The sequence below is a fragment of the Megascapheus bottae genome, chromosome 13, assembly GCF_031878675.1.
Source record: "Megascapheus bottae isolate mThoBot1 chromosome 13, mThoBot2.hap1, whole genome shotgun sequence".
Taxonomy (NCBI): domain Eukaryota; kingdom Metazoa; phylum Chordata; class Mammalia; order Rodentia; family Geomyidae; genus Megascapheus; species Megascapheus bottae.
Genome location: NC_143521.1, coordinates 21,550,029 through 21,577,269, shown reverse-complemented (window position 1 = coordinate 21,577,269; position 27,241 = coordinate 21,550,029). Strand labels below are relative to the sequence as shown.

At 39.0% G+C, this 27,241-nt stretch overlaps 2 protein-coding genes across 5 annotated transcripts in view; one reads left to right on the top strand and one right to left on the bottom strand.

Moving 5' to 3' along the window:
• Positions 1 to 5,128, top strand: part of Ythdc1 (YTH N6-methyladenosine RNA binding protein C1) — a 38,723-nt gene extending 33,595 nt beyond the window's left edge. For all 4 annotated transcript variants that reach the window (XM_090343499.1, XM_090343498.1, XM_090343497.1 and 1 more), the window contains one exon: positions 4,140 to 5,128. In XM_090343499.1, the coding sequence (XP_090199625.1) occupies positions 4,140 to 4,364 (225 nt within the window). In that variant the 3' untranslated portion in view covers positions 4,365 to 5,128. The remainder of the gene's footprint in view (positions 1 to 4,139) is intronic.
• Positions 5,129 to 10,961: 5,833 nt separating this feature from the next.
• On the bottom strand, positions 10,962 to 26,673 carry LOC150055675 (UDP-glucuronosyltransferase 2B31-like). The gene is made up of 6 exons (XM_090343492.1): positions 25,598 to 26,673; positions 22,613 to 22,761; positions 19,293 to 19,424; positions 17,941 to 18,028; positions 15,882 to 16,101; positions 10,962 to 11,449 (listed from the first exon to the last, which is right to left on the bottom strand). Exons 1-6 carry the CDS (start codon positions 26,319 to 26,321, stop codon positions 11,170 to 11,172), a joined length of 1,593 nt encoding a protein of 530 aa, XP_090199618.1. The 5' UTR covers positions 26,322 to 26,673; the 3' UTR covers positions 10,962 to 11,169.
• Between the last annotated feature and the right edge of the window lie 568 nt (positions 26,674 to 27,241).

Below are 27,241 nucleotides of genomic sequence, written 5' to 3'. Positions count from 1 at the left end.
ATTGAGAATGCTCGTAGTGTTCTAGATGTGTAATACCTAGTGTATTTGTGTATTGAAATGTTACTGCCTTGTAATTGCTAATGTGTGTATATATGCACATGTATTTATTTTTTTCATATTTTTATTGTAATTAATAGAAGGGTTACATGATATTTGCCAGATAGATGGTGCATTAATTCACATACATTGATACCCTTTCACATGTCTTAGTTCCCATTCCCCCCCACCCCCTCATCTTGTTTTCCCCCCTTCCCTATCCAATTTCAAATAACTAAATACAAATATGTCCGATATATCAGGTAACAAAGTGAGATAGTGTAACAATATGAATAACCAAGGGACAGCAAAAGAGATGAGAGATAACATAGTACCTTAAGAACAACAATCATTCATTGTAAGGCTTATGTTTCTATATCCTAGAGATCCTTTCATTTAGCGTCCTACTATATGGCCTGTTGTATCAAGATTTTGCTCTATTGCAAATCTCTGCTAGGAGAGCCCAAGATGTCTACTGATTATGACAAATGAGGGAAACCATTGAGCCTAAATTTCTTTGAGTCTGGCTTACTTCACTTAATATGATCTTTTCTAAGTCTTTCCATTTCCTAACAAATGGGGCAATGTCATTCTTTCTGACAGCACCATAGAATTCCATTGTGTACAAATACCACATCGTGTTGATCCACTCATCAACTGAGGGGCATCTGGGTTGGTTCCATATTTTTGCTATGGTAAATAGTGCTGCAGTGAACATTGTTGTGCTGGTGGATTTAGTATGTCTTTGTTTCTGGATGATTGGGTAAATGCCAAGTAGTGGAATTGCTGGGTCATAGGGGAGTTCTATGTTTAGTCTTTTGAGGCACTGCCATACTGCTTTCCATAGTGGTTGAAGAAGTTTGCACTCCCACCAACAGTGTAGTAGTGATCCCTCCTGACCACATCCCCTCCAGCATCTGTTGTTATTTGTTTTCTTGATCCTGGCCATTCTAACTGGAGTGAGGTGGAATCTTAGAGTTGTTTTGATTTACATTTCTTTTATGACCAGAGATGTTGAGCATTTCTTCATGTGTCTATAGGCCATTTTTGTTTCTTCTTCAGAGAAGACTCTGTTTAAGTCTTTGGCCCATCTTTTAATGGGATGGTTGTTACTTTGGAGATTAGTTTTGGATTGATTCAATTTTTCGAGCTGATATATTTTAGATATGAGGCCTTTGTTGTATGGTTGGTGAAGATCTTCTCCCACTCTGTAGGCTTCCTACTTAGTTTACTAGCTATGTCCTTTGATGCACATGTATTTATACATTTATACATATATATACAGACATATGTACATGGATATACATTTGTACGCACATCTATAAACATAATGTATTAGGTAAATGATTTACTGTTTGACTCATGCCCTGGACTTTCTTTTATTTTTTCAAACATTCTTAATTTTTGCCTATGATCATGCCTATGATGTCTCCTAAGCAGCTGGGATTAAATATATGAGTCAGTGCATCCAGTCACTTTGTGTATATTCTGATGTACATATAGGTTTAACTTATCTTTAACCTGATTCTTAGGATGCTAGCAAACTGATACCTCGATGTTAAGAAATGCAGAAAAAATAAAACTTCTTAGTATTAATCTAATAGTGACTTGGTATGAAAGCTATGAAATCATTGATCACTTCAGAAAACAGAATGAAAGACAGTTTCCTATTTTTGTTGTTTCTAGAATTACGTTATACTGGGGAGGCTGAATTTATTAGATGCTGAAACTTAGTGTTTGAAGCATAGTGTACTTGTGTATGTTTGAAGCAACTTAGGTTAGTTTTTCTGTTGAAAAGAACACCTATGGGGCCAGAACGCTTATGGGGCCAGGAGTATGAAGTGGTGGAAGCATGCTTGTATACCATGTGCAAAGCCCTGAGTTTGATTCCCTGGAACCACATAGACAGAAAAAGGTAGAAGTGGTGGTGTGGCTCAAGAGGCAGAGTGCTAGCCTTGAGCAAAAAAAGTATTTTAGGACAATGTCCAGGTCCTGAGTTCAGGCCCCTGGACTGGCCAAAAAAAAAAAAAGGACACCTATAACCCCAGCACTCAGGAATTCTCAGTTTGAAGCCATGTTGCTATGTTGGGCAATACATGTTTGAAAACAATTCCTATAGTGATGTCTCTATAAGTTGGGGTTATTCTTTTCTCCCTTGTCCTTAGGGTGATGAATTTGTGCAGAGCTTATTAAAACTAAAAGAATATACATAAGACAGGACTTGTCAGACCAGCATTTAATTTTGAGATTGTTTTGTTAACATTTCTTCTCTCACTATCATAAAGATGGAGTAATCTTTCCCCATAAAAGGTACATTAGAACTGTTAGTGTTATATAAGCCAATTGTAATAGACTTGACAGTTATAAGATTTTTTTTTCTGTCACCCAAGAAATATACAGATGTGTTGTGTGTCTCAAAAATGAAACATGACTTATAAATGCTATAAGAACGTGTGTGTGTGTGTGTGTGTGTATGTGTGTATGTATGTATGTGTACGTACGTGTATGCGCATGTGCGTGAGTGTATGTATGTGTGCTTTCCCTTAGACTCGAACTTAGAGCCTGGGTGCTTTCCCTGAGCTTTTTTGGCTCAAGGCTATCACTGTACCACTTGAGTCAAAGCTCCATTTTTGGCTTTATGGTGATTAATTGGAGATACAAGTCTCATGGAGTAACCTGTGTGGTCTAGCTTTGATTGTGGATCCTCAGATCAACCTCCTGAGTGGCTAGGATTACAGTCACTGTCCCTGAGCTCTTTCTCAAGTCTAGTGTTCTACTACCTTGAGGTATACCTGTATCCGCTTCCTGATCCCGATGCACAGATCTTGGTATCCTGAGTAATTTAGGATTATACGTGTGATGGGCCGGGAGTTTGGCCTAGTGGTAGAGTGCTTGCCTAGGATTACACGTGTGAGCCACCAGCGCCCACCTTATATTTGTCCTTACAAGTAAATGGTCTTTTTCATAAGAGAAGGGGGGAGAGAGTATATCTCTATTTCTCTGCATGAAAGAGAGTGTGGAATTATGTTTTGAGCCATATATTCTATATCTTGAAAAACACACTAAATTCAGTTTGTAAAATAAAAACTAAAAGTAGAAAGCTTAAACTGGAGCAGAGTCAGAGCTAGAAGTGACTGCAGTTTTGCTCTATTTCACTCAGTTGCTTCTTATTGATTTTTGTTGTTTCCTACATTGTTAGTTTTGTGTGGGACAGTCTTAAGATCTTTCTCAGTATGTTTTTTTCTTATATTTCATCAAATTTCACAAGTAAATATTACCATTATTTTGCCAGTATGGGTGTTTGAACTATAGCCGTTAAGCTCTCTGCTGGCAACCTGTCACTTAGGGGCCATGCCCTATAGTCTTAAGTTTTTGCCTTTTGTTTTTCTGATGGAATATCAGACTTTTCTGAGCAGGCTGGCTCTGAACTGTGATCATCTGATCTCAGTGTTATGAGTGGGTGAGATTACAAGAAGAAGCCATGGGCCAGTGCCAGGTGGGCAGATGGCTCATACCTGTAATCCTAGCTACTTAGAAGGCTGAGATCTGAGGATCAAGGTTCAAATCCAGCCTGGGTGCAAAAGGATCCAAGACTATTATCTCCAGTTAACCTCTAGAAAACCTCTAAGAAGTGGGGCTGAAGCTCAAGGGTAGGGCAGTAGTCTTGAGCTGAAGAGCTCAGGGACAGTGCCCAGGCAGAGTTCAAGCCCTATGAACCACAAATGGTTTCACACTTCATAACATATTAGGAAGAAATCTGGAGTATCAGACTTTATAATGCATCTTTTAAAAAGCATAGATTGTTATTGTAGAATTGTGAATGAGGGGAAAGTAGAGCCTATTGCATAAAATAACCATTCATGATATTTTATGTGTAGGCAGGCTATAGACATGATGTTTGGTTAGCAGGTGATTTCTTCGGCCTTAATCTTATTAAATAGGCCAGAGGGAGAAGTCATTACAGTAGAACAGGAAGAGATTTGAATAACCTACTATAGATGATCCAAATTGGATATCATAATCAAATGTTCTATTTTCTTTCTATGAGACAATTACAAGGATACAAATTTTGCCATGCCTGACTTACTTCTTTGGTTTCCTAGCATGACTATGACATGAGGGTGGATGATTTCCTTCGCCGCACTCAAGCTGTTGTTAGTGGTCGGAGAAGTAGACCTCGTGAAAGAGATCGAGAACGAGAGCGAGACCGTCCTAGAGATAACAGAAGAGACAGAGAACGAGATAGAGGTCGTGATCGAGAAAGAGAGAGAGAGCGATTATGTGATCGGGACAGAGACCGAGGGGAGAGAGGTCGATACCGAAGATAATGTGCTTTGGGGAGCACTGATTGAAGATAAAAAAAAAAAATATCTTGTATTTTTTTTGTGTGTTTACAAGTAGTAAATTTATTTTCAGCTGTCTACTTACAGTTCTTTGTGTAGAAGGATTTATTATCACCCTCTTTGTTCTGAGCATGCAGTTTAAGAACTGGAAAACTCAAATCCACCAAAAATACACAGTTGACAGTTGACATTTTTATTGGGACAAGATGGAACAGTCCAGGAATGTAGATATTACATTCTTCATAAATGTTCATCTTACAGTATGTTCATCCTAGAGTTATTTTGTTGTTATTTGTTTTCTTTATTTTGGATCTGGGTCAGTAACTGCCATGGTATTTTGCTTTGATGTGTTTCTACATGTAGTTGCACATGGTTCAGTAAAAATAATGCTGCTATCAAGTACAGAAATACTGAAGTATGATGGTTTGACTGTATGGCAGTGTTGTAGCAGCCTCTTGGTTTTTCCTTTCCCTTCCTCCCTTCCCCCCCCTTTTTTTTTAAACTTATAAAGTCACTTTTTTATTTTTTAGTCTTCAATGATGAGAGCAATATTAAGAAGACATTGCTATCTAATTTTTAATCTTTTTAAACAAATTCCTATGTTCAGTAGCATGGTTGATGCTGTTTAGCCTTCCCCTGTAAACTATACATTGGCTTGGAATGTTCACAACTTGTGTGTGGCAGCAGAAGATGATTCCCCATATTCCACATTGCTACTGTTTTGTATAAAATAAATTGGTAAAGATTGACACTGTTGTATTTCCTTGTCTGTGTGATTGATTGATTGATTGATTTTGCCAGTCCTGGGGATTGAACTTAGGGCATGAGCACTGTCCTTGTGTTTTCTCAAGGCTAGAGTTCTACCCCTTGAGCCACAGCACAACTTCTGACTTTTTCTATATATGCGGTACCGAGGAATCAAACCTGGGACTTCATGCATGCTACACAAAGTACTCTACCAGTAGGCCAAACTTGTGGCCAGGAAGATTTTTATATGTCACTTCCCCTTCCTGAAATTTTGGCCTTCCTAAAGTTGTATATCTGAAGCATTGATGTCATATTTTTCTGTTAAACAATGTAGTACTTAAGAGTTAGGTCTTTATCAAATCACAAAATACATATTTTAAAAATAATTTGAACATAGAACCCTCACTTTTGGAAGATTTCATTTTGGTGCCACTTCTAGAACTTGAACCTCAGGGCCTGGGCACTGTCTTTTGCTCAAGGCTAGCACTCTACCACTTGAGCCACAGTTGCCACTTCAGGCTTTTTTTTCTGTTTATAGTTCTCCTGAAGAATCGAACCCAGAATCGAACCCAGGGTTCATTCCCAGCCCTCCTGAGCTTTTTTCTTTTTCCTTCTTAATGCTAGTGTTCTGTCATTTGAGCTGTAGCTCAGTTCGTTTTTTTGGGGGGTGGAGGGTAGGGTGGGAGTGGTTAATTGGGAGATGAGAGTCTGGTGAACATTCCTGCCCAGGCTGGCTTCACACCATGATCTTCAGTACTCAGCTACCTGAGTAGCAAGGATTACAGGTATGAGCCATTCGGGAGTCTTTGAGGAATATTTTAACTATAACTTCACTATCATTATTTCAGCAGGTAAATGTTATTCAAGCCAAGCATTGGTGGCACACTTCTGTAATCTTGGGTACCCAGGAGTTTGAGATCTGAGGATTGAGATTCAAAGTTAGCTGAGACAGACAGGTCTCTCATTAAGCACCAGAAAAACCAGAAGTGGTGCTGTGGCTCAAAGAGGTAGAACACTAACCTTGAGCAAAAGAATTCAGGAATGGCACTTAGGTTCCAAGTTGAAGCCCCAGGACTGACTCAAAGTTATTCAAAATATTTGTAATGAGTAGTTGCATTATGTCAAAAATGAGTGGATTTTTTTTGGTGGGTCATAGGACTTGAACTCAGGGCTTGGGCACTGTCTCTGTGCTCTTGAATGTAAGGCTACTGCCCTGCCCCTTGAGCCACAGTGCTACTTCTGGTTTTGTTGTTTAATTGGACTTTAATGCCTGGGTTTGCTTTGAACCAGGTTTCTTAGATCTGCCTCCTGAGGATTACAGGCGTGAGCCACTGCACCAAGATTTGGAGGGAAAAGTTTTTAACTCCTTTTAAAGAAATTAGTTTCTGTTTTTGTTAATGTCTTTTATTTGGTGGTACACCAAGTCATGGCACTGCTAATTTTGTATCAGTAAGTTGTAGAATCTGCCACTTTGTTTGTGGTACTGAAATAAGCCACACAGCCAGTACTGCATCTATTTTTTTTCAAGGTCTCAAATGTTGAGCTCCTGAGATTTGAAGGAATTACTAGAAATGTTATTTTAAGGAGAAATTGGTAAGTGACAAGGACATATCTAAAATAATGCTATTGAACATGATATGTATATCTTGTGTTTTTATACTAATATGTATTGACTTATCCTCACAACATCCCACTGTATGCTAATATAATACAGTATAGTCAGTATTTAGTAGAACCAAGCTGCAACTCTAATTGTATCCAAACCTCCCTTTTTTTCTTTTTCCTCTTTACATGAGTACTGGGATTTGAATGCAGGTTCTTCAGCTTCCTAGGCAGGCACTCTACCACGGAGCTATGTCTCTTCCCTCCCCACCCTCTCTCTTTGCTCTAGTCTATTTTTTAGATAAGGTCTAGCTTCCTGCCCAGATGGATGACTTGCCATCACACCCAGCTTCTTTCATTGAGATGAATGTCGCCACCAGTCCTATTTCATAGTTTTACTGGCCTTAATCACATCACCATTTAAAAAATCATGTCATATAAAAGAATGAACTTCCCAAAAGATTATACTACAGCTGAAAATCTGAGTGCCTAGTAATTACCATGGTATAATGCTGCATCATTTATCTTTCTGGTTGCTCGTGGGAGTTGAACTCAGGACCTGGACAAGGTCCCTGAGCTCATAAGCTCAAGGCTAGCACTCTACCACTTGAGCCACAGCACCAGTTGGTGGTTAATTGGAGGTTAGAGTCTCATGGACTTTCTTCCGGGACGGCGTAAATGATCCTTAAATCTCAGTCCTCTGAGTAGTGAGGATTACAGGTGTGAGCCACTGGCACCCAGCATGCTCTTTTATTTTTTGTGGTAATAGTATGTGTCTGCTGTCTGTAAAATAGCACATATAAAGTACATTATATTTGAAGGACATTTACTAGTTTAGTATTTCATTAGTATATATATTTTAGTATTTAATATTTTAGTGGTTATTTTAAAAGCTTACTGCAAATCAGTATGCCATGTACTGGTAAATTTCATGTACAGAGTTCATGAAGGTGCTATTTTAAGTGACTGGTAACATGTAGGTTTATGGAGGTACACTTGGTTTCCAAAATCATGAAATTGTCTTCACACAATATCCTTATTAACTAATACATGGCTATTTGTTTCAGTTTTGACTTCACTGTGAAAATATCAAAACAAGGTGCTTGAGTCCCACCCTCACAATAGGTAAGCCAGGCACCAGGTGCTCGTTCCTGGAATCCTAGTGAGTCAGGGGCTTGTAAACTGGAGGATCAAGTCAATGCTAGTCTAGGCATGTTAATCCTTGAGATTCTTTCTCTATAAAGTAGCCAGCAAAAAGGAGAACAAGCAAACAAGCCAGGGCAAGTTCAAGCCCCAGTTCCTACAAAATTGAAAACAGTAAAGCCATTGAGTTACACAGGCAGAAATCTCATCCATGACTATGCCATGGTAACAATCACAATACTGGAACATGGACTACTGTGATATGTAAAATCTAGTGTTACTGCAGAGAATACTGCAAGGATGTCTGCTCTTTAATTTCACTGTTCAACTTTAGACCTGTCACTCTTGTTAATAGCAATGCTTGTTGTTGCCAAGAATTGTTTTCTATCTTACGTAGTACACACATGTATAGAAAAAACATATATAACATTTCATTGCAATGGAATTGGATCTCAAGACCCGATACAGGTGCTCTATTACTTGAGCCTTTCCTTAGCCCTTTTTGATCATCTATTTTTAGATTGGATCTCACGTTCAGTCTTCATCATGAGCTTCCTGAATAGCTGAGATTATAGGCATGGGATTATAGGCCACATTTTGACTCCTTTATCATTCTTGCCTTTATAAATTCACTTCATCTAATTTGAATATGCTCGGTTTTCCCAGACATGAATATATTCGTTACAATACTAACCTTTCTCTTTAAAGAATCTCTCAGATTGGGACTGGGAGGGTAGCCTAGTGGTAGAGTGCTTGCCTAGCATGCACCAAGCCTTGGATTCGATTCCTCGGTGCTACATACTCAGAAAAAGCCAAAAGTGCTATGGCTCAAGTGTCAGAGCACTAGCCTTGAGCTAGAAACAACAACAACAACAACAACAACAACAACAAACAAAAAAAACAGATTGTTATGTTGACATGTCTGATGTCCAGAAGAAGGACCTTAGCAATTTTTTTTCTTTCCAGTTGTGGGCATCAACTCAGAGCCTGGGTAGTGTCCCTAAGCCTCTTTGTGCTCAAGGTTCCCACTCTTACTTCTTGAGCCACAGTGCCAGTTTTAGAGTAATTAATTTTCTGCCCAGTCTGGCTCTAAACTATGCTAGGCAGGGTCAGCCTAGCACTTTGATTCATGAGAGCAAACAATAAAAATGTAACACAGGCTTCCTTACAAGTACCCTGTGCTAACTGATTACACCACTGGAGCGCCTGACATTTCCTTTACTTAAAACAGTTGGTTCTTTAATAGTCGAAACCTAATTATAATTTGGTGTCACAATTTTACAGGAAACAAAATGGTGGCTCACTAAGCAGCCATCCAATTTGCACTGTTTAATTCAAGGCCAAGCTCTGGATCAAGGAAGATGGTTGAAGACAGCATGGTGAACAGGGACTAAAATACCATCTTTCCCATGGCATATCTATGGAATGGACTCTCCTCTGCCATGTTTCCTTTCTTTTTGTTGGTTGTGGGGCTTGAATTCTGGGCCTGGGCGTTGTCCCTGAGCTCTCAGCTCAAAGGCTACTGCCCTGCCCCTGAGCTGCAACACCACTTCTGATTTTCTAGTGGTTAAATGGAGATAAGAGTCTCACAGATTTTAGTGCCTGGGCTGGCTTTGATCCACGATCCTCAGATCTCAGCTGAATTAGGATTATAGGCGTGAGCCACCATGCCTGGCTCTGCCATCTTTCTTTTCTAATAAACTGTCCTATACCCTTAAAAGAATAAGTAATTCTATGATAGTCAAGCAGCAATGCTTTCAAACCAAAGCCCTGTTTGGTTTGATCCCATCACTGAAAAAAATGGAAAGTTTTGAGTCCAAATGGAGTTATTTTGTTAACCTTCAATAATAAATAAAGCTAAAAGGTTATGAAGAATAGTTCTCATACATGATTCCCTGACAGTAACTATCATACAAGACTGCAAAAGTCACAGTCTTTGCCATAAAACTCTGTTAGTGGGGGCTGGCAATGTGGCTTAGTGGTAGGTAGTGTTTGCCTAGCAGGCATGAAGCCTGGGGTTGATGGCTCAGTACCACATATACAGAAAAAGCCAGAAGTGGCACTGTGGTTCATGTGGTAGTGTGCTAGCCTTGGGCAAAAAAAGCTCAGGGACAGTGCCCAGGTCCTGAGTCAAGCCTAGCAAACAATAATAATACCAATGAAACTTTTCCTTAACAACAACAAATCACTGTCTCTTCCTTCAACTACTTACATTTTACTCTGACATACTTATCATTCCGATGCTATCTGCAGATGAATGTTGTTATTCTTTTTTTGAAGAATTATTTTCTGGTTGGTGATTTGTTTCAGGACAAACACCAAGTTAGTTCTATTAGCTACCCTCCTGGGTGCTGGGGGCACAGGGTGCCTGCCCCTTACTGCTGCCCTTGCTGCCAAGTATTCCTAGTCAGTCAGCAGCCTCCAAGGCTGATGCAGTTGGGAAGAACCTTAGAGGTTTGCCCCTGAGGCATGGGCACTGCCACACAAAAGAGGCCTCTGGTTGCTGCTACTGGATATCTGCTGCCACTGCTAGCCAAGGATTACAAGACTCACTCAAGCCCTCAGAAAAATAGAGAAGCTTCTCTGGACCTGCTCATAATCCTTATCCTGGTAAAGCAGATAGGCCCCAGAGGGTTTATATGAGATTTAAAGCACTGAGAAGAAAACGAAGAGGGAACAGAAGATGTTCCCAGGTATTTCAGTGTAATAGCAGGAAATAAGAAATGTGTTTTTCATTCTGTATACAATTCCACAGAGAAAAGAGATCTGCAGCTTAAAGGCAAACATCTTTCATTTGTATACTTCAAATGAAATGATTCTGAGGCTGGATATGTTCTAAAACCCACAGGGCACGACGGTTTCCCAAAACCAAATGGGGCTGTGACTGTTTCCTCAATTCTAATTAGGAAACATAGTTTTCAAATCAAAAACTGGAACTACACATTTCTACCTAAAATAATGTAAAAGAAAGCTGAGTATTCAGAGAAGAACCCTGATGTTTGGAGTGGATTTTAATCTTGTGTCCATGAATTAACTTGTAAGCAAGCCACAATTAAATTAAGGTCAATTTTAGAATAGGTATTCAACAGCAGTAGAGTTTCAATAGAATAACATCTAGTTACATATTTGTTTTACTCAGCATGTCCCCATTGATTTGAAATGATTCTAACTCCAAAATGACCATTCATTTGCTAGAATGAAAATTGTCCTGGAAGGAGTAATGTGACCTCACAACCTCTCTTGTTGGGGTTATTTGGAGTGGGGTAATGAGACTTTTCAAGCTCACAGCTACATTCAATTAGTCTCTTTTCTTCTTTCTTCCAGTTTTAGTAAATTTTCGACAACTAAAGAGGCAACATCTCATGAGGATGAAGATGACAGTTGCCACGCAGGCGAGCAGGAAACCAGTCACATCCAGAGAGTGGTACTGGAACCAATTGAGGTTGAGGGCAGCTGGGTGAAGGTGTTTGGCTCCTTTGTGTCTCATGACAAACTCCACCCAGAAGACAGCTTGGTCCAGAGGCTTCACTGGCTGATCATGGTGAATCCTTGATAACCTCACTGCATTCTCTTTATAGCTAAAAGACAAACAGAGATAGTAATACTGAAAGCCAGTGAACTGGTTTAAACATAAGGGTCTGGAGAGTGTCATTAAATTGATTCATGTTCATTTTCAACAGAGAAATCACTGATGGAGAAGAATAATAGAAGTAATATGATTTTGTTAGTCATGTGGGAGACTGTGAATGTTAAGTGGTATTTTCTGAGGGAGAAATATTTTCCAAAGTCAAAATGGAAGACATATGGGCAAACACATTTTTTCTTTTCTTTTGCAACAGAGCAAATGTTCCTAAGTCATTTAAAGTGCTTTAATTGTTAGATTTAAATTCAGTTTTCCAAAGATGTCTTTTGAAATCTTTGAGGAGGAATTGTGTTATAGGAGTTGAAATTCTGCTACATTACAATCTTCCAGTCTTCTCTTTGACCCTCTGCTGTCTAATTACTACTTAACCTGAAAAAATGACCTTTAATACAAATATTTTATCTTTAACTGGTTGTACAAAGGGTTTTCATTTAGCAAATCAGTTTATATGTATGAGGCATCTTGATTAATGTCACTTTCCCCATCATTCTCCCCATTGCTCTCAACACATCCCCTCCCCTCAGTTCTCCTAGTTTCATAGGATATGCATCAACTATTACCGCTGCATTCCCTTCCACTGCTCTCTTTTTTTCTTTTTTTTTTTCTTTTTCTTTTTTTTTTTTGCCAGTCCTGGGCTTGAGCTCAGGGCCTGAGCACTGTCCTTGGACTTTCTCAAGGCTAGAGCTCTACCACTTGAGCCTCAGCACCACTTCCGGCTTTTTTCTATATATGTGGTACCGAGGAATCGAACCCGGGTCTTCATGCATGCTAGGCAAGCACTTTAACCACTAGGCCAAACTCCCGGCCTGCTCTCTTTTTTTCTGTTGGTAATTGTTATTATTAGGGAGTTGTAGAAAGCATTGTCATTCTATAAGTCAAGTAATGAGTCTAATGCTTCTTGGACAATGTCATCTTACTCTTTGCTTCTCTCCATTTTACTCCTCCCGTCCCAGCGCATAAGTTGCATAGATTACTTTTCACATGGTGCGGGCTATGACTGCATGTGCTCCCCCTTGCTACCTTTTTGTCCACCACAAAGACAACAGCAACAAATGTTTAATTTCCTGGACTTTTTTTTTATTGTTGTTGTTTTGTTTTTTTGCCTATATTGGGGCTTGAACTCAGGATGTGGATACTCTCCCTGAGTATTTTGCTGAATGAAGGCTAGCACTCTACCACCTGAACCACAGCACCAGTCCTGGGTTTTTCTGTTCATGTGGTATTGAAGAATTGAACCTAGGGCTTCCTGTATGGAGGGCAAGCACTCTATCCCTAAGCCACATTCCCAGCACTGGAATTTGTTTTGATAAGCAGTATTTTAGACATTAAGAGGAATTACTCTTTGTTTTCTTCCATAAGTATATCCTCTTTTAGTCTAAAAGTGTATTGGACTGTGCAGTTGGGCTTTAGATTTCATTTCTGCATGTGAGAGAGACAAATAGCATATGTCTCTAGGTTTCAGTTACTTCACTTAACGTAATTTATTCTAAGTTCATCCATTTTCATAAAAATAACTTAATATTTCTAATAGATGAGTAAAATTCCTTTCCATATATGTATCACAGTTTTTAGTTGTATTTTATTGTCAGGGTAATGTATAAGAGGGGTTACAGTTAATTTGTCAGGTAGTGGGTGCATTATTTCTTGAACACTGACACCATTTTCATGTTTTTGTCCCTCTTTCCCACCTACCCACTTCCTTTCATTTTGTTTTCCCCTTTCTCTTCCCTATTTCAAATAAACAAAGGTAGCAAAGGCCAGATACAATAACCACAGGAGATTAACCTTAAGAGGAAAAAAAGGAAAAGAAAAAACATCACATAGTACACTAAAAACAACAACTGCAAAGATAAACCTCTTGTTTTCAAATCCTAGTATTCATCTAGGATTTAGTTTCACCATTTAGTCTCTTCTTATCAGGCCACATGTACAGAGCTTTTGTGATCCTCTGCTAGGAGAGTCCTAGGTGGGTACTAATTATCCCAAATGAGCAAAACTGTGGAACCTATGTTCCTTTGAGTCTGGCTTACTTCACTTAATATGAATTTTTCCCAGTCTTTCCACTTCCTTACTAATGGAACAATGTCATTCTTTCTGATGGCAGCACAGAACTGCATTGTGTATAAATACCACATCTTCTCGATCCATTCATCCACTGGCTTGGTTCCATATCTTCACTATGGTAAATAGTGCTGCAATGAACATCATTGTGCTAGTGGATTTAGTATGTCCTTGTTTCTGGACAGTTGGGTAAATGCCAAGGAGTGGAATTGCTGGCTCATAGGGGAGCTCTATGTTTAGTCTTTTGAGGAATCGCCATTCTTCTTTCCGTAGTGGTTGAATGAGTTTACACTCCCACCAACAGTGTAGTAGTGATCCCTCCTGGCTAGATCCCCACCAGCATCTGTTGTTATTAGATTTCTTAATCACGACCATTCTAACTGGAGTGAGGTGGAATCTCAAGTTGTTTTGATTTGCATTTTTTTTTTTTTTTTTGCTGGTCCTGGGGCTTGGACTCTGGGATTGGAGGCTGTCTCTGAGTTCTTCAGCTCAAGGCTACCCCCCCTACCCCTGGTGCCACAGGGCCATTCTGGTTTTCTAATGGTTAATTAGAGATAAGAGTCTCATGGTCTTTAGTGCCCAGGCTGGCTTTGAAGCTCGATCCTCAGATCTCAGCCTCCTATGTGGCTAGGATTACAGGTGTGAGCCACCATGTCCGGCTGATTTGCATTGCTTTATAGCCAGAGATGAGGAGCATTTCTTCATGTGTCTACAGGCCATTGTTTTTTCCTCTTCAGAGAAACCTCTCTTTAAGTTTTTAGCCCACATTTTAATGAGATGATTGTTTCTTTGAAGATTTGCTTTTGAGAAATTCAACTTTTTTGAGCTGTAGGTATATATGAGGCCCTTGTCTGTTGTATGGTTAGTCAAGATCTTCTCCCACTCTGTGGGCTTTGTATTTAACTTGCTAGCTATGTACTTTGCCATATGAAAGCTCTGCAATTTAATGCAGTCCCATTTGTCCACATTTTAATTTGTTGTCTTTTTGGTCTAAGAAAGTTTTGTCCTGTACCAAGGAGTCCTAGTGTTTCACCTATGCCTTCCTGTAAAGTGTTCAGGGTATCTGTTTTACCTCAAGGTTTTTCACAAATATTGTTTATCCATTTATGTATTGTAGGGAACCTGGGCTATTTCCATTAAATAGTTCTTTTATTTTTTTTCCTGAGACTAGAACTCAAACCCAGTGTCTGGTCTGACATTTTAGCTCATTGGCTGATGCTCTACTATCTGCACCATGTATCCAAACGTTTAGTAATTCTTTTTAAATAACACATGACAGATATTCTTTTTCCCCAATCTTGGCACTTAAACTTAGGGCCTGGGTGTTGTCTCTGAACTCCTTTGGCTCAAGGATAGCTGTATTCCACTTGACCCACAGTTCTACTCCTGACTTAGAAAAACAAAAAGAAATGAAAAAGTATCTTCAACTAGTTGTACAGAGGAGTTTCCATTTAACAAAGCAGTTTATGTTTACAAACACTTCTTGCTTTTGGTAGTTATTTGGAGCTAAGAATCTCACAGACTTTTTGGTTGAGTTGATGTCAAATAGTGATCTTCAGACCTCTCAAGCAGCTAAGATTACAGGTATGAGTCACTGGTGCCCAGATTAAAGAAGTGCCTTTTTAAAAATGACTTTTGCTTTGATCACACTTGGTCACACTTTACATGAGTAAAGTTGGATAATAAGCGGGTACAATTTAGAAAGATCAAGAGTTTCAGAAATCTCAGATATTGAAATAACACAGTTTTCGAATCATTTTTCTTTTCTTTTGTCCTATCCTATTTACGAAAATGATTTTCTTTATAAATATATATTGTAAAATTTTTTTTGCAAGTTTATTTTTTTATTTATTTTTTTATTTTTATTTTTTTGCCAGTCGTGGGCTTGAGCTCAGGGCCTGAGCACTGTCCTTGGATTTTCTCAAGATTAGGGCTCTTCCACTTGAGCCTCAGCACCATTTCTGGCTTTTTTCTATGTATGTGGTACCGAGGAATCGAACCCGGGTCTTCGTGCATGCTAGGCAAGCACTCTACCACTAGGCCAATCTCCCGGCCCATATTGTAAATTTTTTTTAAAAAAAACATCATATCACTTTACTAGTAACTATTTGTGCAGCAAATCTCAGTGTCAATTTTAAAATATCAGCTTTGCAGTAAAGCACATTTCCCTAAAAAGAAGAGCTTTGCACTAAAGCATATTTCCCAGTGACAAAATCCTTTGCAAATTTCAAAAGCATATGAATAGTATTTTCCTCAAGAGAACTTTCCTGAGATACTGCCCCATTGAAAAGAATTGCCCTACTCACCTAGGGTCATTGATGACTGTCTTCAGGGCTTTGAGCAAATCTACAGTTGACAGTGTGTGGAAGTTCAGCCTCACAGCAGCTCCCTTGGTCATCATGTGAACAATGTTATCAGACTGATCGGCAAACAAAGGAATGCCCACCATAGGAATCCCATGGTAGATGGCCTCATAGACACCATTGGTCCCTCCATGAGTGATGAAAGCCTTGGTTTTTGGATGACCTAACAATGGGATAAAGGAAAGGAAATTATGAATGATAACAATTACATATAATTATGTCATGCATACAGCAAATTTAGTATTGTATTCATATGTTAATGATATATACATTATACAGTTATATGTGTTATATATTATATATGTTATTTTGTATATAATAGTATATAAAATATTATGTAATTGAATTAATTAAAATACTTAGCCTAATAGGAGAAATACTAAACAGAATGTTTACAAAGGTGAAATGTTTTCCACTAGGAGATTAGGATCATTATGAAAAATGTTCAAAATGCTTTTCTTTCTTTTTTTGCTTGTCCTGGGGCTAGAATTTAGGTCATGGCCACTGTCCTTGGATGCATTTTGTTCAAGGCTTGTGCTCTGCCATTTGAGCCACAGTGCCACTTCTGTCTTTTTCTGGGTATGGAGTACAAAGGAATTGAACCAAGGGCCACGTGCATGCCAGGTGAGAACTCTACTGCTAGGCAATACTCCTGGCCCTTAAAATTGCCTTTAAATTTCAGATCATGAAACACGTGAAGTGCGCTGACAGGTATGTGATGAAGATAATATAGAAGAAGTGGTTTGTAATAGGAGATTTGAGGAATGAAAACAAATTTGCTATGTAAGTGAAACACACACACACACACACACACACACACACACACACAATGCAGGGTATGGGTGTGCATGCCTGTAATCCTAGCTCCTCAGAAGGCTGAGATCTGAGGATTGCAGTTCAAAGCCAGCCCCAGTAGAAAAGGCCATGGGACTCTTGTCTGCAATGAACCCTCAGAAAACTAGAAGCGGTGCTATGGCTCAAGTGGTAGAGTGCAAGCCATGAGATAAAGAGCTCAGAACCAAAAGATTGAGGCATGATCCATATACTGGGTGAAAGACTCTCTGACAGTTAATCACCCCTAAAATAATAATTCTCAAAGGCGGGCCATACAGAATATTATCATGCGTAATGAAATGGCATCTTTGTTGCTGTTTTGGTTGTTGTTGTTGCTGTTACTAGGGTTTGAACTCAGGGCTTGGGTGCTATCCTTGAGGGTTTTTTTTTGCTAAGGCTAATGCTCTACAACTGGAGCCACACTTCACACTTCACTGTGGCTTGTATCTTTGTTTAATTGGAGATAAGAGTCTTATAGGCTTTTCTGCTTGGGCTAGCTTAGAACCAAGATTTTCAGATCTCAGTCTCTTGAGTAGCTAGGATTACGAGCATGAACTACCAGTGCTGGGTTAAAATGGCAATTCTTATTCTTAATCATCCTGTCAAAGTCACCTACTGGGCAGAGCTACAGTAGTTTACACCTATAATATTAGTTATTCAGAAGACTGAAATCTGAGGATCTTGGTTCAAAGGCAGCCCAGAAAATTCTTCTCTCCAGTTAACTACCAGAAAACTGGAAGTGGCTCTGTGGCTTAGGTGGTAGAGTGCTAGCCTTGAGCTGAGGAGCTCAATGATTAAACCCAGGCCCAGAGTTCATCACAACTGACACCCCTCCCCACTCTTTCCCCACCTGAAAAAAACGAATCCTACTATCAAAACTAAGTACAGCTGTCACTTATAACTCATGCCTGCAATATTAGCTATTCAGGAGGTGAGATGCAGTGGATCAAGATTAAAGTCAGAAGAGATCATAAGATTCCATCTTCAAAATAACCAGCAAAAAGTTAGGCTAGAGGCATGAGTCAAATGTTAAAGCACCGTACTGGTATAAACTCCAAGGTAGTTGAAATTTTTTTTCCATAATACATTTTTTAAACATATTTCCTATTAAATGTTTGTCCTTCTCTTTTGCTATTCTTGTGTTTTCATCATTCTCCAGAGTCTTTACCAAGAAGGTCATTCTGGGGGATCCACTTTTGCAGATGAGTGTTCGATCCTAAGGTATCTGGCTTTTTGCCATCAAATCTCCATATAACCTGTTAATACACAGAAGCTTCTTATTATTTGAGTCCAGTTTCAAGTTCTTCACATTAGAACTAAGAATAGACCAAGAAATAACCTAAGTACCCATTACATGATACATCAGGAAATAAAAAGAGTGGAATACAATAAGAACTACTAAAATAGTGCTATAAATACACTTTTACTGGGCTTATTTTCACATATATTCAGGATATAGCATTCTCTCTCTCTCTCTCTCTCTCTCTCTCTCTCTCTTTCTCTCTATCTCTCTCTCTCTCTCTTTCTCTTTTTTTGGTCATTGGGCTTGAACTCTCAGCCAAAATTATACATGTTTCCACCATACCTCTTCCTCTTCTCCTTCTTAATCTTCTTTTTCTTCCCCTTCTTCTTCTTCCTCCTCCTCTTCTTTTTCTCTTCTTCTCTTCCTCCTATTCCTCCCCCTCCCCCTCCTCTTCCTCCTCCTCTTCTGTCTTGAGACTTGAACTTAGGCCCTGAGCACTGTCTCTAACGTTCTGAACCACAGCTCTACTATTGGCTTTTTGGTGGATAAATTGGAGATAACAGTCTCAGGCTCCAGAATTTCCTGACTGGGCTGGCTTCCACACCATAGTCCTCGGATCTTAAGCTCCAGAATAGTTAGAATTCCAAGCCTGAGCCATCATCTCCTCTTCAGTCTTTTTCTGTGTATGTGTTACTGAAGAATCAAACCCAGGGCTTCAGGCATGCTAAGCAAGTACTCTGACACCAAGCCACCTTCCCAGCCTGATCTTTTTTTAAGAATAGCACCAGCAGTATGAATGAGCCTATTACAAAATTTAGGGGAGAAATGATATTGTATAATACAACCCCCAATTTTATTGCTGGCTTGTCTTTATTGGGGAGGCATAGTTATTGACGAAAATGTAACTTCATTTTGATTATAGCTTTACTGTGTAGAGTCCTTAGTACTCATGAGAGAAAGGGAGGAATTGATAGGGAAGGTTTTGGTGGTTCTGATTTTTTTTTTGCAAAGGGTAGGATATCTATATGTAGTAAAACTAGAAGCCTAGGTCACACTAAGCCCCTTAAATGTATTTTTTTTGGTACACTATGTAAATAACAATAATTATAAGCAAAATATTCTGTTACGCTAACGGATCTATCTCTTATATTTTTGTGTTGAAAATAATTTCTGTGATGTGTTAGAGAGTATCTTTTCACATAGGGTATTTTTGTAATCAGTCCCTTTCACATTGCAACAGTCTCATTAAGCAGATGTTCCCTGACTCTTTCTCTCACCTTTTGTGGGATCTGTGCTAGTGCTGATGCAATCACATTGGCCCTCTCTTCTGTCATGTTGCTGACCATTGACCCCAGAGAAAACACCACAACACCATCCTCTCCAGAGCTCTGCACAAAGTCCTCCATTTCCTGTGACGAAAAATCGACACAGTAGAAAAGAGAAACAGTAACCTAAAGATATTGTCAGGATTGGCATCAATTTTAAGGAGAACAAATCAATATTAGCAGGAATTATCAAAATAGATAATCGGCTGTTTATATAATTAAAATACATAATAGAAATTTATAATCATAAGTATTTCTGGGGTATATATTTCATCAGTTTTACCCATATTTCTCTTTATTATGCAAACCAACTCCAAAATATTTCAAAATTGAGAATCTATAGAAACCAGGCCAAAAATATTTTCACTCTCCTACAGCCTCTTGACTATTATCCTTCTTTCTGCTTTTCTGAAATCTGGGTAGGTTCATATGATTTTTTTGGACTGGCTAGGTTATTTATTATTGCAAAGATAATGAGCAGGGGGTTTCATTTACAAAAGTAAGGTAATGAGTACTTTTTTTATTTTTTAGTCATTTTGGGGGCTTGAACTTGGCCTGGGCACTGTTCCTGAGCTTCTCAGCTCAAGGCTACCGCTCTACCACTTTGAGCCACATCGCTACTTCTGACTTCTGGTGGTTAATTGGAGAAAAGAGTCTCTTTCGGGCTGGCTTTGAACTATGACCCTCAGATTTCAGCCTCCTGAGTAACTAGGATTACAGGTGTGAGCCATGGTTGGCCCAGCTACATATTTCTTCTTTGTACGTGTCCTGGGGCTTGAACTCAGGGCCTGGGCACTGTTCTTGGGCTTTTTCAAAGCTAGTTCTCTACCACTTTAGCCACAGCACACCTCTGGCTGTTTCTGTGCATGTGGTACCCAGGAATTGAACCTCAGTCTTCATGCATGCTAGGTAAGCACTCTATCATTAGGCCGCACTCCTTGCCCCTACATTTGTTTTAAAACAGTTACCTGCTCCCTGATTTTCTCCCGCTTACCCCTCTTCACTCTCTTCCGATTATTTGTCTTTTGGGGGTTTGGCTTTCTCATGGGTAGTGCTTTATCACTTGAGCAACAGTGCCACTTCTGGCTTTTCCTGTGTATGTCCTATTCAGGAATTGAATGCAGAGTTTCATGCATGCTAAAAGGACTCTCCCACTAGACCACATTCCAGGCCCCTCCTCACTTTAGTTGTATAGTTCCTTCCCAACACTGTGTCACATGAGTACCATTGTTACATTAGTTCATTCTTTGTCTTGTTTCAGTGAGTAACTTTCCCATCCACGGATCAGATAAGCATATATACAGACAAAGGGTACAGAAAACTGAAACAGAATAAAAAATAGAAATAATTGTACGCAGGACATAAAACAAATCTCTTGTTTCCAATTGCTGGAGTTCATTTTGATACACTTCATTATATGTGGTCCTATGTACTTAGTGACTGGGCTATTGTGACCCTCTGTCAAGAATATCATAGACATATTGTACTTATTACTAATGAGAGAATCAATGCAACCTATATTCCTTTGGGCCTAAGTTGCCTTACTTAGTATTATTTCCCCAGGTCTTTCTATTTCCTTTTGAATGAGGCATCATTCTTTTAGATGGCAGCATAGAACTCCATTGAGTATGTATGGATCATCTTCTTGATCCATTCATCTACTGAGGGGCATCTGGGTTAGTTCCATATCCTAGCTATGGTAAAAAAAAAAATGCTGCATGGTTGTGCTTTAGTGTGGTCTTGTTTGTGGACATTTGGTTAAATGCCCAGGAGTGGGATTGCTGGGTCATAGAGGAGTTCTGTTTTTGACTGGGTAGTTTTAGTTCATGGATTACAAACTTCTGAAAGTCTACTCATGTGTCCATAAGGTTCACACATTTTAGTTTCACGTATATACTACAATTGTGTATTTAAGATTCTGTTAATGGATGCCAAGGTTGTTTCTACTACTTTCCTTTAAGGATGAGTGCTTCATGAAGATCCATCAATAAACTCAATATACGTATTGATAAATCATCAATCTATTTTTAATTTTTTTTAGATAATTTATTAACATTGATTTTTACATCATATTTCAAATGACATGTTTAACAAACAAGTATTGAAGAATGGAATTTCTATATACAATCCTAGTTTTAATCCTATTTTGCAAGGAATTATTACCGTTTTCAGAACATGCATGTATGTATGTAAGTATGTATGTATGTATGTATGTATGTATGTATGTATGTATGTATGGTTTGTCCACCATGGATCTTGAACTCAGGCATGGGTCCTATCCTGAGATCTCTTGCTTAAGGGTAGTGCTCTAAACACTTTGAGCTACTGGCCACTTTGGTTTTCTGATGGTTAATTGGAGAAAAGAGTCTTGGACTTTCATGATCTGGCTGGCTTTGAATACTGATCCTGAGCTCTCAGTCTCCTGAGTGGCTAGGATTATATTCCTGAGTCACCAGTGCCCACTAGTTCAATATTCATAAGTGATTGTAGAATAATTTACGTATAATATATATTTTGAAATCCTTACTATTACTACTATTTTTTGGCAGTCCTGGGGCTTGGACTTACCGCCGGGGCACTGTCCTTGGACTTTCACAACACTAGCACTCTACCACTTGAGCCATAGTGCCACTTCTGGCTTTTCCTGTCTATGTGGTACTGAGAAATCAAACCCAGGGCTTTGTGCAAGCTAGGACAACATCCTATCACTATGCCATGCTAATGGCCCCAAACCCTCATTTTATAGCTAAATTATTTCAAATGTATTTTAAATAAATGAATGTTCACTTTGGTTGTGTTTCTCTGTGTAATGATACATGAGTTTGATGTTTTCTTATGGTCATACGAACAATACCTCGATTTACCGAAAGCTGAAAAGTTTTCTCTTAAATTCTGTAAGGGGAATGTGGATGCCAACATAAGAATGTATGCCAGAATTTCTATTTATCACTTTCCATGATTCTCTCTTTGAAACGAACACAATAAATGAAGGGCAGGAGTTTGACCTAGTGGTAGAGTGCACAAAGACCTGGGTTCAATTCCTCTGTACCATAAGTATAGATGGGGTTAGAAATGGTGCTGTGGCTCAAGTGCTGGAGCTCTAGCCTTGAGAAAGCCTAAGGACAGTGCTCAGACCCTTGAGTTCAAGCATCAGGACTGACAAAACAAAACAAAAACAAAAACAAAAACAAAATCATGGTGAGTGAATAATATAGAGTCATTCCTGCTGAGAATGAGTGAAAACAGAAGCAAATAAACAGGAATATATATACCTTAGGCAGAGGTTTGGCAGGTTTGCAGTGGAGTCCACCCACAAATATAAAATTTGGTAAGAGCGGGCGAGGAAATTCAATATCCCAGTAGGTTCGAATGAGCCATATATCAGCTTTCCCCATTGTCTCATATAAGGTAGTGGGTCTCCCTGAAAGGGAAAAAGTAGAACAAATGTACAGAGTACAAGAAAATTGTTAGGGGAATATAAATGTTACTTGTCTTGGTGGACCTTCAATAATATTGTGAGATATATCCAAAATTGTCTGTTTTCAAAATATTAGCATGTATGTAGCAATATGTGTATGCATACATATAAGTGTATATATGTTTAAGTATGGTCATGTATAAGTGTGCATATACAAATGCACATTTGTATATATGCACTTATAATGCATGTAGCTCATATATGTGTGTGTGTGTGCAGAGCAGGGAAGTCACCATATGAAAGACTGGTAAGGGACTGGGAATGTGGCCTAGTGCTAGAGTGCTTGGCTAGCACTCAGGAAGCCCTGGGTTTGATTCCTTGGTATCACATACACAGAAAGACCAGAGGTAGTGCTGTGGCTCAATTGGTAGAGTGAGATAGTTGAAGCCCCAGGACTGGCCAAAAAAAAGCAAAAAAGAAGAAAAGAAAGAAGAAAAGGAAGGAAGGGAGGAAGGAAGGAAAGGGGGAAGGAAGGAAGGAAGGAAGGAAGGAAGGAAGGAAGGAAGGAGGACTGATATGCGCCAACTGCATCTGTAATTCATCTAGTATTTCCCAACTGTAAACATCTGTCCCCAAAAGCCAGCGTGGATAGAAATACATATTTGTTTTCTATTAAAACTGCAAATCTACACATAGATTTGCCTGCCATTCCCTGTTAGTCATAATACTCTTGGAAACACCTTTGCTGGCTCAGCTGCCTCTACTATTCCTTTAAGGAAGTCGAACCTGTTTTGGGTTTCTAGTGACTTGAGAGTTTTGTTTTCTTTTGTTTGGGTTGTTTTTTTTCCAGTTCTGAAACTTGAACTCAGGGCCTGGGGCATGTCCTTCTATTCTTTTGCTGAAGGCTAGAACTCTAGTATTTGAGCTACAGCACTACTTCGGACTTTTTTTTACTTTTTTCTTTTCTTTTTTTTTGACAGTTCTGAGGTTTGAACTCAGAGCCTGAGCACAGTTCTTGGGCTTTCTCAAGGCTAGAGCCTACCACGTGAGTCACAGCATCACTTCAGACTTTTTCAATGTATGTGGTACCAAGGACTCCAACGTGGGTCTTCATGCATGCTAGGCAAGCACTCTACCACTGGGCCAAACTCCTGGTCCCCACTTCTGGCTCTTTCTGTTTATGTGGTACAGAGGATTTGAACCAGGGCTTCATGCATGGTTGGCAAATACTCTACTACTAAGCTACATTCCCAGGCGTGAACTGAGAGGTTTTGTGTATGGCTGTGTTTCTGTTCCCCTTATTTTCATTTCTATTGTGTTTATTACACTTAAAGAGTTCATAATTTTTAGTGCTACATAGCTGTATTTATGAATAAGGATTATGAAAGTTTTAGAATATGGACAAATTTATGTTTACTCATAATTAATATAGTAAAGAGTCATTGTTTAAAATAGTCTAAATGATTTGCAAGCCAATACTTCAACATTATTGTGTATGCGTGTGTGTGTGTGTGTGTGTGTGTGTGTGTGTGTGTGTGTGTGTGCATACGTGCACATATGTGCACACACCTTGGTATTGGGGCTGGAACTCAGGATCCTGGAATGATTCCTTAGCTGCTGTGCTCAAGGTCAGTGCTCTTCATCCATAGTTTTTGTTATTGTTATTGTTTTATTTTATTTTTTTGTGGGTCATGGAGCTTGAACTCGGTGGGGGTGCTGTCCCTGAGCTCTTCATCTCAAGACTACCACCCTACCCTTGAGCCAAAACCCACTTCCAGTTTTCTAGAGGTTAATTGGAGATCTGTCTCAGGTCGTCTTGTGGCAGGGCTGGCTTTGAACCTTGATTATCAGTAGTTAGGATTACAGGCAAGATCCACCACACCTGGCTTTTTTGGGGGGGAGGGGTAGTAAATTGGAGATAGGAGAATCTAACAGACTTTTACCTCCCCTTCTTCAGATAAAAGCTTTTTGAGAGGGTTTTCAGACATAACTCAAAAATATTGGCTACATTTTCGTTATTTAAATATGCACTTTAAACTCTGGGTGGATTCAGATAAAAACACTAAAAATCTGAAGTCTTAGGTTTACTGTATCCAGTATAAAGACAATATATCTCCTGCCTATGAATGAATTTATTAGAAAAAGTGAAAAACTTTTAATTTCTTTCTTTTTTTTTTTTTTTGGTTGTGCAGGTCCTTGGGCTTCAACTGGCTTATGCATTATGCCTGAGTATTCAGCCCAAGGCTACTTCCCTACTCTTGAGCCAAGCCCCACTTCCTGTTGTCTTGAAGTTAATTACAGATAAAGAGTCTCTGTTCTTTTTATGTCTGGGTGGCCTTGAACCTTGAGCTCAGGTATCAGCATTCAGAGTAGCTAGGATTTTAGGTGTGAGCCATCTAGCCTGGCAAAACTTTTAATTTCTAAGTGAGTAAACATTTATCTACACAAGGTGAAATAAGTCTTCAGTGGTATACAGTTAATCTTGGTCCAAGAATATATTGTCTTCAGACTATGTGTACCTTGATCAAGAAATTTAGGAAAGTTGAGAGTTATTGATTTTAAAGTCGAATTAAACTTGCAAGATTGTGTGGGGAAATCTTCAGTCAACAACTTTGGGAGGGGCTTTCTTGAAGTATCCTATTCAAATGTTTCCCATAGATTTCTGACACTTTTCTAGAAATGCTTTGTATTGGATATAAATGCTCTTGTGTATTTATACCTTACTAGAGAAAAGTTCCTTCATCAAAGAGGAATTCCTCTGAGCTGACATTCTTTCACCTTCAAAGACCAAGCAACTTTAGGACTTAGCAAGAGAAGCTTAGAAGAGAATAGAACTTACCTAGAACTTCACTGTAAAACTGGCTCCACTTCTTCTCATTAAATGTTTGGAACCAAAAGTCAAAATAAATCACATACAGCATGTTTTTCACCCGCTCTGTGAATGTCATTCGATCACTGAGGCCTGACTCTGCAACAGGCACGTAAGAGGGAGGGATAGGAAGTCCTCCTATGTGTTTCTCATATGTGTATCCAGGGAAGAAGCGGTGAGTGTACACCAAGGGGAGATTTAGTAGTTCAGCCAACAGGTCACCACATGCAGTGAAGGCATCAGCGAGGATGACATCAAACCTTGATTCTCGTAGTTTGGGCATAAGTTTCTTGTTCAAAACTACATCTTTACAGGAACTCTCAAAGTAATCAGAACCTTTCCAGGAAAGTTCTTGCAACATGGAAAAGTATGTCCAAAATGATTGCTTTGGCAGCTCATACACCCATTTTCCGAGTAATTCAAGGAAATATCTTTCTATCTCCTCACTGATGAATGGTGAAGGATAGATCTCAAAATTAATAGGAGACGGCTTGTTGGTATCAAAGGAAACAGAACTGGAAGATACAAGAACAGTCACCTCATGACCCCGCACCACAAGCTCATCCAATATTGTCTTCAAGTTGATCCAATGGCTGTATTCCATGGGCCACACCAGCACTTTCCCACATTTTGCAGAAAGAAAGTAACCACTCAGCTGTAGCAAGAGCAGAGCTGTAGCCACTCTGGAAACCATTCTGTAGCAGAGCAATGCTTCCTTCCAGACTGCATTTTCTCAGCTCTTGCTGTTTTTCAAGGAGAAATCACCAACTAGTTAAAAAATAACTTGTGCACACCAAAGTAAATACATAGACTCAGAGTACTGAGATTATCTGGAGGCCATGTGAAAAGATTAGGAAATCTCAATTTTATGAGACCCTGTGTAAGTTCATTCTTGATTGCAGGTGCTTTTCTGCAGTTCAGGTTGATAATATAGTATGACCAATGCAGCTGTGATATGTGAATGGTTTTACAACAGTTTTGAGAATGGTAGAAAGTTACTGCTTTGTAATGTACCTTAGCAGACACAAAAGCACAAATACAGTCATAAAACTCTTCCATCGGAATTTATATGTATTCATTCATGATTAAATGGATTTTCTTCTATTATTATTATAATTATTGTTATTGTTATTGTTATTATCATTTTGTGGGATTTGGTGCTTGAACTCAGCCTGGCTACTGTTCTGGTTTCTCTGTTTTTTACTTTAATGGCTTATGTCAGTTGATGGGAGTGGCTCATGCCTGTATGTTAGTGCATGCTTGCCAAGGTCTCTACTCCTAGGCCAAACTCCTAATCCATATGTCATAACTTTTAAGTGTACTTATTAATGGCAGCCATTTAAGATCTATATAGACTACCTTCTGTGTGAATTGACTCATAGAACAGCATTCCTGTTTGACTTGTTTCTAAATGTAGAATGAATAGGCAAAACAAATTGTTTCTATTTTATTAGAAATGTGTATTCTATATTATGCTCCCTGAAACGTTATTTCAGAATTGCATAAATTAGAAATACTTTGCAAGAATGAGTTTCTTGTTATAATCTGTACTTTCTAATTATCAGGGATTCTTGTGAGTAAGTTTGGTAAATTTTGTGGCAGATTATCTTTTAA